The sequence below is a fragment of the Podarcis muralis genome, chromosome 10 (assembly GCF_964188315.1).
Source record: "Podarcis muralis chromosome 10, rPodMur119.hap1.1, whole genome shotgun sequence".
Classification (NCBI taxonomy): domain Eukaryota; kingdom Metazoa; phylum Chordata; class Lepidosauria; order Squamata; family Lacertidae; genus Podarcis; species Podarcis muralis.
In genome coordinates this window covers 23,576,474-23,594,760 of record NC_135664.1, presented here as the reverse complement: position 1 = coordinate 23,594,760, position 18,287 = coordinate 23,576,474, and the positions used below count along the sequence as shown (strand labels likewise).

At 41.6% G+C, this 18,287-nt stretch overlaps 1 protein-coding gene across 2 annotated transcripts in view; it reads right to left on the bottom strand.

The window, feature by feature from the left end:
- Nucleotides 1-18,287, bottom strand: part of TFEC (transcription factor EC) — a 68,136-nt gene that overhangs the window by 20,895 nt on the left and 28,954 nt on the right. For both annotated transcript variants that reach the window (XM_028746793.2, XM_028746792.2), the window contains exons 2-3: nt 10,702-10,947; nt 9,417-9,512 (exon numbers count right to left, since the gene is read on the bottom strand). In XM_028746793.2, coding sequence (XP_028602626.2) covers nt 9,417-9,512; nt 10,702-10,947 — 342 coding nt within the window. The remainder of the gene's footprint in view (nt 1-9,416; nt 9,513-10,701; nt 10,948-18,287) is intronic.

Below are 18,287 nucleotides of genomic sequence, written 5' to 3'. Positions count from 1 at the left end.
TGAAGTATCTACAGGATCCTTAATTGAAGATCTTAACAAAATAGATGATCTTCATAGTTATTTAGATTGCTTCCTCAATGTCCTCTGAGATGAATAAGCATCACCTACAAGTCTTTATACAAGCGAATTCTACCAGGTTTTATTGGGGGGTGGGAATAGGAAATTACAGATATTAATAAAATTGGGGGGGGGGGTTGTGAATAAATAAAGAATATACCCAAAATATTTAAGCAGCTCAAATCTTTAATCCCCTTTCCACATGCATAGTGAGCATGTAAAATGAGGAGCAGGACTGTATGCATCAGCCCTAACGTCCATGTGGTCACAGAACATCTGAAAGAGGACTCTATGTGCACACCTATATGCAGGCTCCTTTCTGAGACACCACCAGGCAGAGTGGAGCTGGCAGATTCAATTACATTTACTCTTTGGCTGTGTAAGTGCAGAGGAATGAGTAGACATAATGAGCTCTTAGTCAAGCCGCTGTGTGTCAAGTTTCAGTTTAGTTAATCTCTTCCTCTACCCATGGAATTTCCTAGCATAGTAAAAGTGCATCTCTTTTTTTCCCTTGTGGCACTCGAAGGGAGCTTCCAAACCATCACTATTTTCACATCTGCCATAGGGACTGGCCAGGTCTTCCAGACCTAGGAATCTCTCTCAATTTTCAAAACACATGCCTTCTTATTAGGGATGGAGGAGCAATTTAAAGCAGAATCTATCAAATTTGCACTTCTGAAACAATGTGCAAACTGAAACACAGCTATCCTTTCAAATTTGCATTTATCTGAATTTTGCAATGCAGTTCTCCAACCGTTTTCCAAAAAGGGGGGGGTGAGGTGAGCATAAAAATGAAAATGGCACAAAAGGCAATGTATTAGGTAGATTTGTTTACAAAAATGCGAACAGCATATAAAAATGTGCTTGTTGGGAGAAATTCACACTAAAATGCTGGTGGGATTTCATGAGGATTTTTGAACTGCAAATTGCTGCCGAATGTGGAGAACTGATGTTAAGATTGGAAACATGAGAAACTGAGAGGTCCAAAACTGACAGGTCCTACTTCTTATACAACTACTTGGTGGGGAGTCAATTTGCATCAGCACATAACTTGCAGATGCACCATCTTCTGCATTCTTACTTCTCATATTCCAAAGCTGATCTCATCCTTCGGCATATGAAAGGGTTCTGGAGCTGAGCTCTGGTGATCACCACCTCAAACCAAGCCCAGCTGTAGAAAATTCTATGTGTCAGTTCTAATCAGGCAGTCACTGCGGCAGGCCCACATCCTATTTATTTTAGGCCTTTTTAAAAAAAGCAACACATACATATTGTCTGTTTTTAAAATGCAAAAAAAAAACAAAAGGAAAACCAGCTTCCTGGTTTGCACCAGAAATGACCGACATCTGTGAAAAAGATGATATGCAAGCAAAGGGGCAGCAACTGAAAAAGATATTTGAACTTAGAACACAGAACATGGGATGCATCAGACCACTGGTCCATCTCGTAGTATTGTCAACATTGACTGGTAGTAGTGCAGACAGGAATCTTTTACAACCCTGATGGTAGTCTCACCACCCTCAGAAAGTCAGATGGGGCATTGGCACAGGGAGTGCATTCTCTGCAGTAGCCCCTAAGCTGGGAAATTTCCTCCCCACAGAGGTGTGTTTGATATCTCCTGTCGTTTTTGTTGTACGATGAAGATGCACCACTTGACCCTGGCCTTTGACACCTGAGATGTATATTTCAGAAGGCTTGCCCATTTTCATTGACTGTGATTTTTAAAACCAATTTTAATGTTGTATTTTTAAACGGCTGCAACCGCATGATGCAGGATTGGTAAAAATATCTGCTATTATTAACAACAACAGCCATACCTGAGCTCCAGATCTTAGACATAAAGTGTAGCTACTTTTCTTGATGCGGTATTATTCCTGAACTACTGCTAGAGTATGAGTTTCCCGTGCCATTCAAAAGGCGGATTAAAATAAGGAAAAAGACAAACAGATCAAGGATTCTTATTATGCAATCAAAATCCCATCTCTCTTACTTTAAGGATCAAAGCTAATATAAACTCAAGAATGTCACCATCTTCTAATTCGCCAAAGGCAGATCAGTGCACAAACTGAGTCAAGAAAACCTCCGTCCAACCCAAACTAGCATGACAGATAACAAAAATATGCTTCACAACATGATAGTCAAGTACTCTGAACCGCTGAAGGCCAGAATATATTTATATAGCATGCACATGCCAACAAATACATTTAGAGAAACAGTACCTTTCAATTCAATGCATTTTGCGCTCTTCACTGTCTCAGTCACTATAGGCCAATATGCATCTCTCTCTGTCTTCATGCAACCGAATTGTAAATCATTTCACTCAGTGATGAGAACTGCACTAAATGATTAACGCAGCAAATGGTTAACTAGTCCCTGTTAGATGGTACAACTGCACTGAAGTATAACCGAAGCGCCAATAAGGGAAACAAAATGCATTTACCCAGGGTAGGCTCTGTGAAAAGATTACTACAAAACCTCAATCATCACATAATAGTGTCTTAACATTTCATTTGAATGAAATATGGAGCTTCTCTAAACTTTAATTATGTCGATTAAGCCAAAGTAGCTGGAGATTATGATAAGAACGTTGTTAACAATGATCTTCTTTTTATCCAAAGCTCGAGGTGTTGTGCAAGTTTCTGCATCTATCTATTTGGTTTACTTATGTATTTATTCTAACTCATCTAATGGGGGACCATGAGTTTCTGCATCTCCACTAGGATAGTGGTTAACACATCTAGGGATGGTAGATCTTGCCTCAGATATGCCCTGGTTATACCCAGACTGCAGTGTGGGGCTGCCTTTAAGGGTGATTCTGAAGCTTCAGTTGCTGCCTGGATGCTTGTGGGGGCAAGACACTCAGACTGTGTTACTCCAATATTGTATCAGTTACCATGGTTGCCTATGCACTTCCTAGTTAAGTGCTGGCTTTGACTTTTTAAAACCTGGTAATGCTCCAGCCAAAGCAACCTGCCCAGGTTTTGAGATTAGCCACAGAGGCACAGCTCACAGACGCAGCAGTGAGCATGATTAGGTTGGTTGGAACATGAGACAGGGCCTATTTGGTGGTGACTCGATGCCTAAGGAATTCCCTCTTCTGAAATATACATGTGGCCTCATCCCTATATCCTCTCTGAAAGGATGTGAGCCTGGATAGCTCGCTTAGTAGAGCATAAGACTCTTCATCCCAAGGTTGTGGGTTTGATCCCCAAGTTGGGTGAAAGATTCCTGCATTGCAGGGGGTTGGACTAGATGAACCTTGTGGTCCCTCCCAACTCTATGATCCTATGATTCTAAATGGGCCCTAAATACACCCCCCCCCCAAATCTTCCTTTGGTTAGGAAATTGTTTTTGGTTAAATAAACAAACAATGCAATGTTAAGAGCACTCTTCTCTCCTTCCAGTTAATATGGTTCACCATGGTCAAAATCGAACACAGATCCTCTTAATACAAGACTTATCAGAGCCCAATGCTCAATCAATTATTTAAGTGAACAGAAAGTATGCTCCTTGACTGACTTGGTTAGGTAACAATTGCCCAAAAGTAGAATGTATTAAAAATCTTCAATTTAAACATCAACCATATTGATTCATTTTAAACATAGCCACCACTGAGTTAATAAAGTTTAGGAGCTGCACTATTTTCATCTGTCAAGTGGATAGCTGAAATTAGAAGCATGTTCTCATTCATTTCCTAAATTAACTAAAATACAATTTGTTCAATGTTTGTTTCATTTTCTTATCATTTGCTTTTTGGGTTTATTCAGTATAAGTAGCCAACACGGATTGGTTTAATCTTTGAAGTTGGCAGATGAACTAGAAAATATGCATTGCTTTTTGTCCTGTTAATGCACACTCGTCTTTTGCCACTGCTGCCGCTACTCACACAATGATATCAAAGCTATCAAAAGATATTTCCTCTTCAAACTCAAAGGGGAAGCAGAGCTGTTTCTACCTTGCCATTTGGTCTAGCATTTCAAAACTGCTCACAAACAGAAGGGCTGAAAGACCATATGTAATGGTTAGTTTCAAGCATCACAAATGACCTTGAGGATACCTAATTCTGAACTCTTAATTCTCTGTGGCTTAACTGACCATCTGTGACGTATTTTACCTACGCCTGCCTTTGTAAACTGCTGAACTTGATGATGCAGTAAACAGATGAGTGAGACGGATAGTATCTGAAGACCAGAGCCCTATTCAAGTGTTCTTCCTCTAGGGATGGGCAGTTTCTCTCAGTATCCCATTTTTCTAAAATTTGAGGGAGGTTTTAAGTCATTATGAAAATTCAGCAACATTTTAGTGCAATTTTCATTTTTGTACGCAATTTCATCCATATCTCTGCAAAACAATTTCCCATAATATAAAGCATGTTCATATCTTATTTCCCCTGATATATGTATTTCTAGGCATGCATTAACCCAAGTAAGTGCATCTTTGTACACACTGCTTGGCTTAATTTTGCACTGTATTGCAAAATCTGGAGAAGTGGAAATTTCAGTTTGCCTGCATCAGAATAAAATAGGTAGGTCTGTCTTTAGGTTCAAACTGAATTGAATTTACCCCCTTCCCTATAGTTTCATCCACACAATTATCATCCCGTGAGGAAAAACACCCCTTCATCACATCAGTGTCACCACTCCAGAGCCCTCCACACATTGAGGGCTGAATTTCTGAAGTGGAGAACCTCTTCTACTCTTGTAGGCTCCCCATTCATTTTAGGATCCTGGAAGATCAGACTTCTAAACCTTATGGAGAGCCTACCTTTATAGAAAAGGCTACCTGCTGTTGAAGTTTAGACCTCGAAACATAAATGGCTGCAGGATTGGTAACAATGACTTGGTTAGCATGACACAATAAGCCAAACCATGGGCTCCCCAAGACTGCAGAAATGTCTGGGATCCCAGAGTCTTAATTTTGCTTAATGTATCGTCTGAATCTAGGTTTGTGGTTAAGCTAGTCAGTGAAACATTAAGCCAAACCTTGGCTTAGCTCAGCATGTGCAAAATCAAAAAGGATCAGGAGCAAAGTGACCGCAAGCTTTATCCCCAGAGTCTGCACATTCATGTGGGCCTGGCTAAGCCATAGTTTGGTTTACCACGTTGTGCAAACCAGACCAGTGACTTGTTGAAGGGTGTGTAGCCGGGGCCCATCCTTCCCACTGGCCCCCTTGCACATGATGGAAGAATCCTGATGAGGACTCAGGAGGTCACTGAACAAACTAGACGGGCTAACACCACTGCCATGTTTTCATGATCTGGAAAAGCCCATAATAGACTAGGTCAGTAGCTGCTTAGTGACCACCATGTGGTTCATTTTCCCCCATTGGAACCAGACTGTATATAATGATGACATGGCATCTCAGTGCTAAGCTATCAATGACAAGTGTATACCCATCTCATTTCCAGCAGAACACAGTTTTCTTGAAAGCAGGACTGGCCTTTTCCTTATAGGATGGCAACAACTTCCCATCAGTCATTTTTGTCATTTTTGTCAAAGTCTCTCTTCAAACAGCTGCACTTTATGTCAAAAATTTTGCTGTTTCCAAAGTAGGAGATCAAGAACCCCTTCCCATCAAGCAATACAAGGAAACCTACCATTTCCCCTTTCCTTATGGAATGGATTTCCTCCCCCAATTGAAAATAAGTACAGTGGTTGTTGTTGTTGTTGTTGTTTAGTTGTTTAGTTGTGTCCGACTCTTCATGACCCCATGGACCAGAGTACTTAATTCGTTCTGGAGGTCCATTCTTAAGCTGAAACTGTTCTTAACCTGAAGCACCACTTTAGCTAATGGGGCCTCCCGCTGCCTCCGTGCCGCTGCTGCGCAATTTCTGTTCTCATCCTGAAGCAAAGTTCTTAACCTGAGGTACTATTTCTGGGTTATCAGAGGCTGTAACCTAAAGCGTATGTAACCCAAGGTACCACTGTAGAGGTATTCCACTACAATGGTCCTCCATTTGGGAAGAGTCTTCTTCCCAATTTCATTAATGGAAATAACTTTTTAAAGGAGATGGTTCGGCACTCAAATTGGTACCCATCTCTTTGGGGGTAGCAAAAGAAATACCCACCTGATGTATGGCATAACATGCCATTTCAGATCGCAGTACACACTGAACGTGTGGCACATGTTGTGAGAAACGTCTTCTTCTCTTTTAAAAGATTAACAAATCCCCTTTCCTCTCTTTTTTTTCGCCTTTCTTTTAAAGTACAGTGTGAATTGGTTAGGCCCATCACATTTCTATTTATAAGTGACTGGCAGCTCTAGAATAAAATCTGAGCACTTGAGCAAGGAATGCTTCCCTTTACAGCTTTCACCTACCTTTCAAAGGCTGAACGCTCAACAGGAAGGAAGGGAACAGCCTTCCTTTCGTTCCTACTAAATTACCATGGAATACACTTCAACGGCATATATTCACCAGCCTCTTCAGATGGCATTTATAGAGGAGATAAGGAAATGGGCCGATCCAAGGACAAATGTGTAACACACAGTCTTCAGTGGCGTTTGCAAGGGCCGGGAACAATATGCACCACTCACACACATAATTAACAAAACTCTCTTCACTGACAGTAGACCACATGAAGCCCCTCGCACCGGTAAATACCACAGAGCAGGGCATCTTGTCACTTGGCGGACATAGATCTGGGTTTTATGAAATCTGAGAGTAGGTCTAGTTTTGGAACACAAAAATAGTTGCAGAATGTTATAGACACAGTGTGAGCCTAAATGTACACACAGGTGGCTGGTTAGTACCTGGACCCTTATTAACATTTTCAAAGCTGGTTTGTGGTATAGACATTAGCCATATACATACATTCCCTCCATGTGTAGGGATAACTCATAGAGGGTGGAGTAGTGGTTTGTCCAGACCCTGCAAAATGTCCCCAGGGTATCAGCGGTTGTTTGAATGCTGGCACTGCAAGCAGGGCTCCTGATCACATGGAGTGCCTACAATGAAGTATACTTCCTGATATTTAGGAGCCCCCTTTGCAGACTTTCCATGGACAATATAGTGGCACATGATATTGAGGGTGGCGCCAGGAGGCGCAGCTCCATGCCATACGCCCCACATTATTATCATCATTTAAATTTATTAGTTGCTTTTTTGCCACCGCAACTCAAAGCAGCTTACAATACTTTAAGCAAACACGTACATACATTAAAACTAGCAATACCTCAAGGACCGCCTCTTCCCATATGAACCTACCCGGACCCTGAGATCATCTTCTGAGGCCCTCCTTTGTGTGCCTCCTCCTCAAGAGGTCCGGAGGGTGGCAACATGAGAACGGGCCTTCTCTGCAATGGCTCCCCGTCTGTGAAATGTTCTCCCCAGGGAAGTTCGCCTGGCGCCTTCATTATACTAGGCACCAGGTAAAAACTTTCCTTTTTAACCAGGCCTTTGGTTGATTAGATTGACATCCTATGCCCTTTTAAAAAGTGGGTGTTTGGGGGGGGCTATTGGGTTGTTGTTTTTATTTTGATTATTTTGTGGTTTTATATCTTGATTTTATTCTGTGAACCGCCCTGAGACCCCCAGGTATAGGGCAGTATATAAATTCAATCAATTTGTTGGGTCTCTGGACCGTAATAAAGATTGTTGATGTAAATTCAATCAATCAATCAATCAATCAATCAAAACAGAAGCATCCCAACAACACAAAAAAGCCATAGACTAAGGTGAAAATGTTGCTCTGCAGTGCTGGCAGATGACGAAACAACCAGCACATCATCGTAAAGTGCATGGTGCACTGTGTCTCTATGAGCTGCTCCATTCTGTCCTGTCTCTGCGCAATTGGGTCCGCTAAATGCCCAGAACATTGTGAAGCTTGCTTTGGAAACTGGCATGACTTTAAATGCCATCTCCAATACAGTATCTTATATTAATTGCAACGATGTTCATAGCAATTCATGAGAGGGGAGTTGGGACTGCCACAAATGAAGTCCGAAGTGCAAAATAGTTCCTCAGCAGTGATCGGTCCAGTATGTATGCAGCCCTCCTTGCAAGAGTCTCCTGAGCTGTGGGGGAGGCACATCTGATTCCATTCCATAGTCAGTCCTCTCTGCTCCTCTGTCCGAATTTCACAAGCTCCTTTTGGCAGAGTTTGCCAACCAAGCCTTACCCCCTTTGTTCTTTAGGAAGAGTTTCTAAGCTGAAGAGAAACGTCTCGTATTTATTTTGATCTGCACAGTAAGAAGGAATATTGATGGCTACCTGTTTTCACAGTAGTAAGTTGTTTGCTTGTCGCGGCCATTTCTCTTTGTGCAAATCTTGTTAGCGGAACCTGGAAATGCAGTGCTGAGCCTCAAATATCAAGGTGACCTTTGAGACTTCCTTGGACTTTTAAGTACATCTAGTGTAAAATGTGCCTAGCAAAGACTTTTGCCGTGCTGTTGTCTTGTGCAGCCTTTTCCAGTTACCCAAGATAAGGCGCTGTTAATATTTAGTCTGGTCCTTTCCCAGCAAAGATGTACTCAGCTTTGAAGATCGTGGTAATCACTGACGAGAAACTGCTCGTACAAATAGCACTAACTAGGGTGCAATTAGAAACCTGAGCCTGGGAGATCAGAACTGCAGGATCTTTGTGCATGTGCGGGCAGCCGGGAGAGGGGAAAGGAAATTGTGCTATCAGTTTTATTGTTTATGAATTTTAATAATTTGCATGCAATTTGATGGCATGAATTTTATAATTTGATCAGCTGGTTTCTTGAGCACATTTCATATGTTTTTGTGAATCAGCTTGGGAAAGTGGAGATGGTGGGCTTGGGGTTGAAAGCCAGCCTATAAATTTCAATAATAACATAATAAATAAAATGGTTAACTTAAAGGTATACACAGGGTTCTGTTCCGTTCTTTTTGATGCACGGCGACAATAGGTTCAACATTTTTTGAATGTTTGAAACTATTACTTAAGTAGAGAAACACAGCTTATTTTGGCCGTACAACATTTTCCCATGTTTGAGGCAAATGTTAAATCAGTTGCTGACTATCAGGTTTGTTAGGCATTTATTACTTCTGGTATGTTCTTAAAAAGCATCTGAGCTTACTGAGTGTTAAAACATTTGATTATAATTTGTCAAGGAAATCAAGATATAGAATCAGTGTGTTGTAAGAAGGGAAACTTGAGTTCCTATCAGCAGAGATAGCCTATAACACAGATAGGTATACACCTTTGTAACAAGATGGCATTCTATTGCTCATTCCACCATCCTGAATTTTGTCAGTGGAAAGGATAATTTTCTCAGATAGATTTATGCAAGAGAGGAAGCCAGAGAACAAATATCACCTTTGTGCAACAATGAATTACGGTTCTCAGTTGTATTCTTCAATAATTTTTTTGAAAGGGAAGTGTCAATTACTTACAGTGCTTTGCAAGAGAAGCGGTGTTTCAGAGCAACCTATCCCTTCATCCTTAAAACTAGATTCCATGTTGATTATGTCATCGATAACGTCCTCCATCTAGTAAAAGAAGTTGTCAATGAATGCAAGAGGATGGTGAACGGAGGAACTTATTCTACAAATATTCACTTTTTTTAAAAAAAAAAGAACAAACACTAATCCTTTGATAAAATAATTCTCTTTGTGATCAGAATCGCTTTCAGAAGAGGCATACAAATGAAATGATGATGATAGCCAATACTGTTTGGCTGAATAGCATCATAACAGCATCTCATTTATAAATTGACCTATGATTAAGCTAGGATCACCCGTTTGTGATCCTATAAGGAACAAAATAGTGCTGAAGATGAGCATGCAGGGGAAAGGATAACTGTGAATAAAAGTATCCTCACACTCAAAGCATTTCGGAAATATTTATGTCCTTCCAAAATTTATGTCCTTCCAAAATTAATACTTTAGGACCAACCCCCCCCCCCCCGCCGCCAAAAATGAGAGCCCTACAACTGAAGCAAACTCATACTGGGGGAAGGTAAATTTTCAATGGCAATCCAAGTCACATAAATGAGGAAGGCAACATATACATAGGACTTTAAATTCACAGTCTGAAAAGATTCCAAGATTGAGAAAGGGGTGGTTTCTAGTAGCAGCCCAGAATGTAGCTATGCATGCAGAATATGAGCTCTATTTGCTATTTATATGCATATATCATGTAAAAACTCTGCAGTCCTTATTTACTGGAACAAGGGGCTGCTATAAAATCCTATAGTTTGTAATTAACAATGGTAGGTTTGAATCCAAACTTAGGTCTTAGTTTGTCATAAAAGTGGGTCTGTAGCCTTATTGGAGGCTATTCAAACTGCCTGCACAGTCAGTTTTGGGTTTGGGAAAACCCATTCCTTCAGGTCTGCTCTAAGCATGACTAAATCTGGCTCCAACCTGTGCAAATTTGGGAGGTTTTCTTTAGTCCCGAGACTTGATGTTGAATTAATCACCCCTTAACACATCAGAGAGCAAACATCTCTTTAAGCAATGCTTACGTGATTATAAAAGGACCGTTGACAATGGTGCAAATCCACAGTGATGACATGGAATTTCATGCATAAGCCTCCAGATCTCAAATGTAGTTTAACTCAGGCATATTTAGGTGTAGCAATGCTGAACAAATGGGAGACCTAACTTGTAAACTCCATCTAATTTGGCAAACCAACATTCAAGAGGCCTTAGACTATTTTACAGCTCTATGACATACCGCATTTTCTTGTTCTCCTCCAAGACTTAATAACTTGGTCACTGGACTCCCAGGAGTGCTGATGTTGGTCGGAGGCATATGCCCACTCCTTAATATGGGCATAGCTGCTGAAGAATGGATTGAATGGGAATGAGATGACAGGCTTTGGCTAGACAGCTTCGCATCCAGCGTTAGGTACTGCTTCACTTGATGCCTCTGAGTTTGCTGAACGTGATACCTAGATGGATTGTCCAAGTGGGTCTGGACCTATGGAAGAAAAGAAAACGATGAAGTACAATTTCTTTTAGATTAGGCTCGAGGACCTTTAATAATACAGTTGTGAGCAACTAAATTGCAGGTCATGGAAACTGGCTGACACTGTGACCTACAAGCTATACAAGATCTATGTCCGCTAAGTTATACAGAAGCATGGTAGTTTATCTGGACAATGCTACTTCCATAAACAAACAGAGAACCCCAGCCTTCAAGAAATCCATTCAATCTTCTCTGCTCCCCAAATTAATTATACAGTTAATTCTCCAGCCACAGAAACAATCATCTCAGGAAATAAAGCAATTTCAAGAACGCAGAGTAACCTCAGCATACCTTTGAACATTGTTTTTACACCAAGTTTGAGTTGAAACCCATGCCTAATGTGTACAAAGATCACTGCATAATCTGCCAATAGAGACTTCCATTGGATACAAACTACATCATTGCTCTTCATTAGTAAAATGAGAAACAGCACCCAAACTAGCACTTGTTTTCAATAGCTCACCTGATAGTAAGAGCAATCTGTCAGATGAGGCATTTTTAAGTTCGGCACTATCAAATAATCCAAAAACAGTGCAGTAGATTATCCCTGACCAACCTCAAGCAATGTGGTATTCTCGATGCTCCTGTTAAAGACTGATAAAGCTTTCAAGCAGCCAGAGAGACCTTATAAATTAAGTGGTCATGCCCAAATCAGCTAATTATGTCAGAGCAGGCCATCCTTTGATTGTGCTGATTGACAGCCACTACTTCAAACAACTCCCATCTCAGATCCTTGCCACATTCCTACAATTTACCCACTACAGGGATACTGAGTACACAAATATGTACTGTCACATTCACCCTCTGGCTTTCTTGCAATATTATAGTATGACTAATGACAAATTTCATCTAATAGGTTTTCTTCAAATGACCCTTAAGACTTAAAAAACAGTGTTACAGCTCTCGTTTTGTTTTCTTTCCACTTAAACTATCACAGTTCAAAACATGTGTGCTTATATTCCACAAATTTTGTAAAAGGCAAAAGATTTATACGATCTTAAAAGAATTGCATAAGAGTATACATTTTTATACACATCATAATGTTTTGGAATTAATTGTAGCATACAATTCTACTTCCATTCTAAATTAGCCAAAAGTTATTTCAACCAAATTAATTTTCAAGGAAATTTGATTCAACGGATCAGTCTCAGGCACCCATTGCTGTCACCACAGTACATTATTTATGTACCTTGTCCATCTTGCTATTCTTACTTTCAGTCATTGCGTGGACAGGCGGAGTCCCAGATCCCGAGTGGTCCCCCCCCCGTCATGTGGAATAACGACTCTCGACAACGTGCTATGGGATTAAATTGGCCACAACTTTATTAAATTTCAAATGTGGGTAGACCTTGGCTCAGGCATTGGGCGTTCTCCCTCCCCAGTCCCCAGCCGGGGACCTAGGGAGCTTCAGGGTTATCCAGTGTGTGTGTGGGATGGGCTGGCTCTGGAGAACATATGTTCAAGCAGAGACAGCCGCCCCCGTTACGCCGCCGCCGCAGGGGAGAGCAATGACGACCTTTCGGCGTACGGTCAAAGCCTCCCTTCAGAAACCCCCTTTAACGGGGAACCCTGGTATCGCCGCCGCAAAGAGGAAGATGGACTAAAGGATTCCACCCAAGGCCTGATACCGCCACCCGAGACCGCAAAGATTGCGGTCTCGCCGCCAAGACTACCTACATCTGAAAATCCCCTTTGCCATCCTCCAACCAGTCAATCAGGCCATGCCTGATGTCGCTCAGCCAACGCTCATTACCACGGTCTGATAGGTGCACGCCATCGGGCCGAAATAGCTCCTTCATGTAGACTTTAATGTTGGGGTGTTTCGCAACCCGACCTCCCATGCGAGTGGTTGCAGAGCGCAATGCCCTATTGATTTTTTCAACGGTGTAATTAAGTCTAGTGGGTTTGATGCTGCCACGCCAATGCAAGCGTGGCAAAAGTTCGGACCAGAAAATCGTGATGTTGGGGTGAGCGGCATGTATGCTTTCCAGGTCCGCGATCGCTGTTTTGATCAGAATTATGCTTTTTTGCACGACCAAGTGAGGATTACCAGGTAAGATCCTCCCTCTATTGTGTGGGCAGGTAATCCCTCCCCTACCTGGTCTGGTTTCCCTGGCAACGCTTCCCCCAGGTGGGATTGGACAACTCACTGAAGTAGGCGGTGACCTCCAGGTATCCCACCTGAGGGAAGGCAAAGCCTATGCTGATGGGGCCACTCCAGATCCAGGGCTGCACGCGTCCACGCAAAGGGCGCCCCCCGTTTTAAGCGGGGAGCGGTCATTACCAAACATTATAATTTATAAACAAGGTTAACCTAATCTTGTCTGAAATGCCTTTAGTGAGTCTTCCCAAGTCCATTATCCCCTAATCTTTATTCCATGAATCCTCCACAGCAAAAATAAAAGTATGTCCACTTATGGCATAGAAAACAAGTTTGCAAGCCTTATCTAAGATTACACTAAAATTCCTTCCAGTAGCACCTTAAAGACCAACTAAGTTAGTTCTTGGTATGAGCTTTCGTGTGCATGCACACTTCAGATACCTTCTTCAGGTATCTGAAGAAGTGTGCATGCACACGAAAGCTCATACCAAGAACTAACTTAGTTGGTCTTTAAGGTGCTACTGGAAGGAATTTTTTTGTTTTGACTATGGCAGACCAACACGGCTACCTATCTGTAACTAAGATTACACTGTTTCTCAATCACACCAAAATTGACACTGGTCTCAACCCAACCAGTCCTATACATGTATATCCATAAGTAAGCCCCACTGAATTCAGAGGGATCTACTTCCAGGAAAGTGTATATAGGACTGCAGCCTTGACTTCCCTTTTCTTTTAGTAGGACAGCTAAGTTGGCATTTGAACTCAATTAAGTACTTAACTTTGCATGGTCATGTCATTACTGAAACTGGGCCATAATTTGAATCCAAGCCTTTAGCTCTCAAGCACAACAGTTTATCTATCCATCTGAACTAGCTCAGATCAATGAAACCAAAACTGTATGCATTTATCAAAACTGAAGAAAACACTCACAGGTGATGGGGTGTGTGGGTGTGGGTGTGGGTGTGTGTAACATTCTACAGTGAAACTCAGATCCAGACCATTATGATCTCTTTATTTTTCAGAACCACCACATGCGGTTCAGAGATCACAGCTAAATGTCAGAAACATGTGCAACCAATCCTCTGCATGTTTGCACATTCACTGTCTCAAATGGAGGCTCCCTCCCTAGTCAGTGCGCAGCTTTAATCTTTGCCTTTTGGGTACTATATTTGTCTTGACGTAAGAGACAAATTACTGTAAAACTTTTGCAACATCTGCCTGCCTGCATGTTTTCAGTTTCAAATTTTCTGTAGGTCTCTCACACTGTTAGGACTTTTCCTCCTTTACATAAACAAAAAGAACTACAAATGTGTTAATATACATAAGAATAGGAATCTTTGCTAAAAAGCTGGCATTTTGTACAATGAAGACATCACATTTCAAACTAAGGGAAAGCAGCACACATCTGACAAGAAGCTAACCTCTTCAAAACATTTGGTTGATCTGTTAAGTTCCTGCTTGTTACAAGCAGCACAGCAAGTAAATATAAAATATGGGAAGTTTTCAACGTCATCTGGATCACCAGAACTAGAGCTATGTATGCTTTGCAACAAGGATAAGAAATTTGTGTGCCACCCAGCATCCTTGGCCATTGTTCGTACTGGCTGGGGCTAATGGAAGAGTCCAACAAAATCTGGAAAGCCACATGTTGCCCATCTGTGTGGTACAATGATAAACTACAATGGTACCTCGGGTTACAGACGCTTCAGCTTACAGACTCCGCTAACCCAGAAATAGTACCTCAGGTTAAGAACTTTGCTTCAGGATGAGAACAGAAATCGCATGGCAGCAGTGGGAGGCCCCATTAGCTAAAGTGGTACCTCAGGTTAAGAACAGTTTCAGGTTAAGAACAGACCTCCAGAACGAATTAAGTTCTTAACCTGAGGTACCACTGTAATTCCATTCAACAGCAACATTTGATTTCCCACAATATGTGACTTTGAGGCTTGTGCAGGACCAGGCCGGAGCTGGACTTTTTCATTCCAAGTAGGCATGCAAGGAACTGTGAGAAGTGCATGTACAGACTTTGCCGCTTGTGGGAAGCACAAATTCTGAATGTGGACCTTAAGGATCTTCCAGGCACTCACGTAAGGAAACTCATGCAGGAACAGGCTAAAGGAACACCCAGTCTATCATCCTGGCCAACCAGATGCCTCTGGGGAGCCTGTGAGAGATACAAATACACAACAACACTTTCCTCCCTTGAGATTCCCAGCAGCTGGTATTCAGAGGCCTACTGCCTCTGCCTACAGCCGCAATATCCTCCAATATTTTGCCTCATCCTCTTTTAATGCCATCCAAATTCATGGCCATCACTATGTTGTTGTTGTTGTTAAGTCGTTTAGTCGTGTCCGACTCTTCGTGACCCCATGGACCAGAGCACGCCAGGCACCTCTGTCCTCCACTACTTCCCGCAGTTTGGTCAAACTCATGCTGGTAACCTCGAAAACACTATCCAACCATCTCGTCCTCTGTCGCCCCCTTCTCCTTGTGCCCTCCATCTTTCCCAGCATCAGTGTCTTCTCCAGGGAGTCTTCTCTTCTCATGAGGTGGCCAAAGTACTGGAGCCTCAGCTTCACGATCTGTCCTTCCAGTGAGCACTCAGGGCTGATTTCCTTAAGAATGGATGCGTTTGATCTTCTTGCAGTCCATGGGACTCTCAAGAGTCTTCTCCAGCACCATAATTCAAAGGCATCAATTCTTCGGCGATCAGCCTTCTTTATGGTCCAGCTCTCACTTCCATACATCACTACTGGGAAAACCATGGCTTTAACTATACGGACCTTTGTTGGCAAGGTGACGTCTCTACTTCTCAAGATGCTGTCTAGGCCTGTCATTGCCCTTCTCCCAAGAAGCAGGCGTCTTTTAATTTCATGGCTGCTGTCGCCATCTGCAGTGATCATGGAGCCCAAGAAAGTAAAATCTCTCACTGCCTCCATTTCTTCCCCTTCTATTTGCCAGGAGGTGATGGGACCAGTGGCCATGATCTTAATTTTTTTGATGTTGAGCTTCAGACCATATTTTGCGCTCTCCTCTTTCACCCTCATTAAAAGGTTCTTTAATTCCTCCTCACTTTCTGCCATCAAGGTTGTGTCATCTGCATATCTGAGGTTGTTGATATTTCTTCCGGCAATCTTAATTCCAGCTTGGGATTCATCCAGCCCAGCCTTTCACATGATGTATTCTGCATATAAATTAAATAAGCAGGGAGACAAAATACAGCCTTGTCGTACTGGCCATCACTATATGGCTTAGCTAATTTATGACTAAGTAGCCATTCTTGCATAATGCTGGTGATGTGGGAATTGCTAGGGTGACCAATTCAGAACCAAATTCACTCTGAATGGAGGCAGGCACTGACACTGCTGGGCCTTTCCTGACTTTTAGTATCTATTGGTTTAAATTACAACAATGGTACCTCAGTTTTTGAACGTAATCTGTTTGGGAAGTCTGTATGCGTTCCAAAATGTTCAAAGACTGGAAACTGAAAGTGGAAGCCTCAAAATGGAAGCCTCAATACAGAAAACTCAAAACGGAAACTGCTTTTCCTGTTTGACTTCTGAGGTGCATTCGAAAACCAAGGCATTTACTTCCGCGGTTTTGGCATTCAAGTTCTGAGACGTTCGACTACAGAGGCATTCGAAAACCCAGGTATTCTGTTCATGTGTATGTGGTTTTATTGTTGTGTTTTTAATGCCAACTCCGTAGAATCATAGAATCACAGAATTGTAGAGTTGGAAGGGACCCTGAGGGTCATCTAGCGCAATGCAGGAATTTGCATAGTATACCTTTCATTGTATGAAAATATTTTAAATAAGTAAAACCTAAAGGAGGTGGTAATGAAACCTTTTCAACCTGAAGAGACTAGATAGTACTCTCTTGCATACCCTCCAATATTTCTCCGATGAAAACAGGGACGTCCCATTCCATAATGATAATTTTACTATTTATACCTCACACCTCTTACTAGGTTGCCCCAGCTACTTTGGGCAGCTTCCAACTTATATAAAAACATAACAAAACATTAAACATTAAAAAAAAAAATCCCTACACAGCATTGCCTTCAGACAGCTTGAGGATCAGATAACTCCAACATTTCTCCAACAAAAATAGGGACATCCTATTTTCCTAAGGAAAAGTGGGACATTCCGGGATCAACTGGGATGGCTTATCTAAATCTGGGACGTCTCTAGAAAATAGAGACACTTGGAGGATCTGCTTTTCTGAGGAACTTACACCAAATCTTAGGAGATGCTGCTTACAGCACCATATCAACTCACGTGATCAGCCTATAAATTTTATAGCTGATTTTATATATATAAAAAAACCGTAATACTTTCTTTTCTCAAATCTTTACTCTGAAGATAGAACTTCCTTTATATTCATCTCAATGAAGAGCAATTACCGAAGAACACATCTTGTCCTGAAGAAAAGTTACTATGTGAAGAAGCTTTGAAGTTAAAACAAAACAGTCATGTGACATTAAATATAGTCTTTTACATTCAATTTAACCTTTTGACATCATACTCTTCAACAAATTTTGAACAAAGGGAAGCAGATTCAAGCAATAACTATTTTCATGGTTTCCCCCACACGCCACCCCTTTTTACTGCATAGGCCACTCAAAATGTATTATTGAGCTGTCTATTTTAATACCAACATCCTAAAAATAGTCTGCATCTGTAAATGTGTGTGTATGTGTAAGAGAGACACACACAGAAAGAGAGAGATTCTTTATCTATCATAGCTGTCAGGCATTATTAAACCTTCGTCTATTATAGCTCAAGCAAGGAGAGCTATCTTTAGATGTCAAAATCCGTACAGTGCTGCTGTAAGACCAATAAGCCAGCACAAAAAGCCAGGGTAATGATGAAATAGATAAAGCGTTGGACTTGGACAGGGCAACCGGGGTTCAAATTCTGCTTGGGCTTACTAGATGGCCTTGGGCCAGCTACTGTTTCTAAGCCTAACCCATTCATTTTTGGATTGCACTGGACTTCAATCATATCCCAGAAAGGAGAAAACGAAATTAAGGAGCATTCAGCTATGATTAACTCAGAGTAGACCCATTGAAATTAATGGAGCAAACTTAGTCACATTTACTCTGAGTAAAACTTAGCTGAATGCCACACTTAATGCATCAGTGTGAACAGCACATAATTAAACTGCATGCCCACAAGGTCACAAA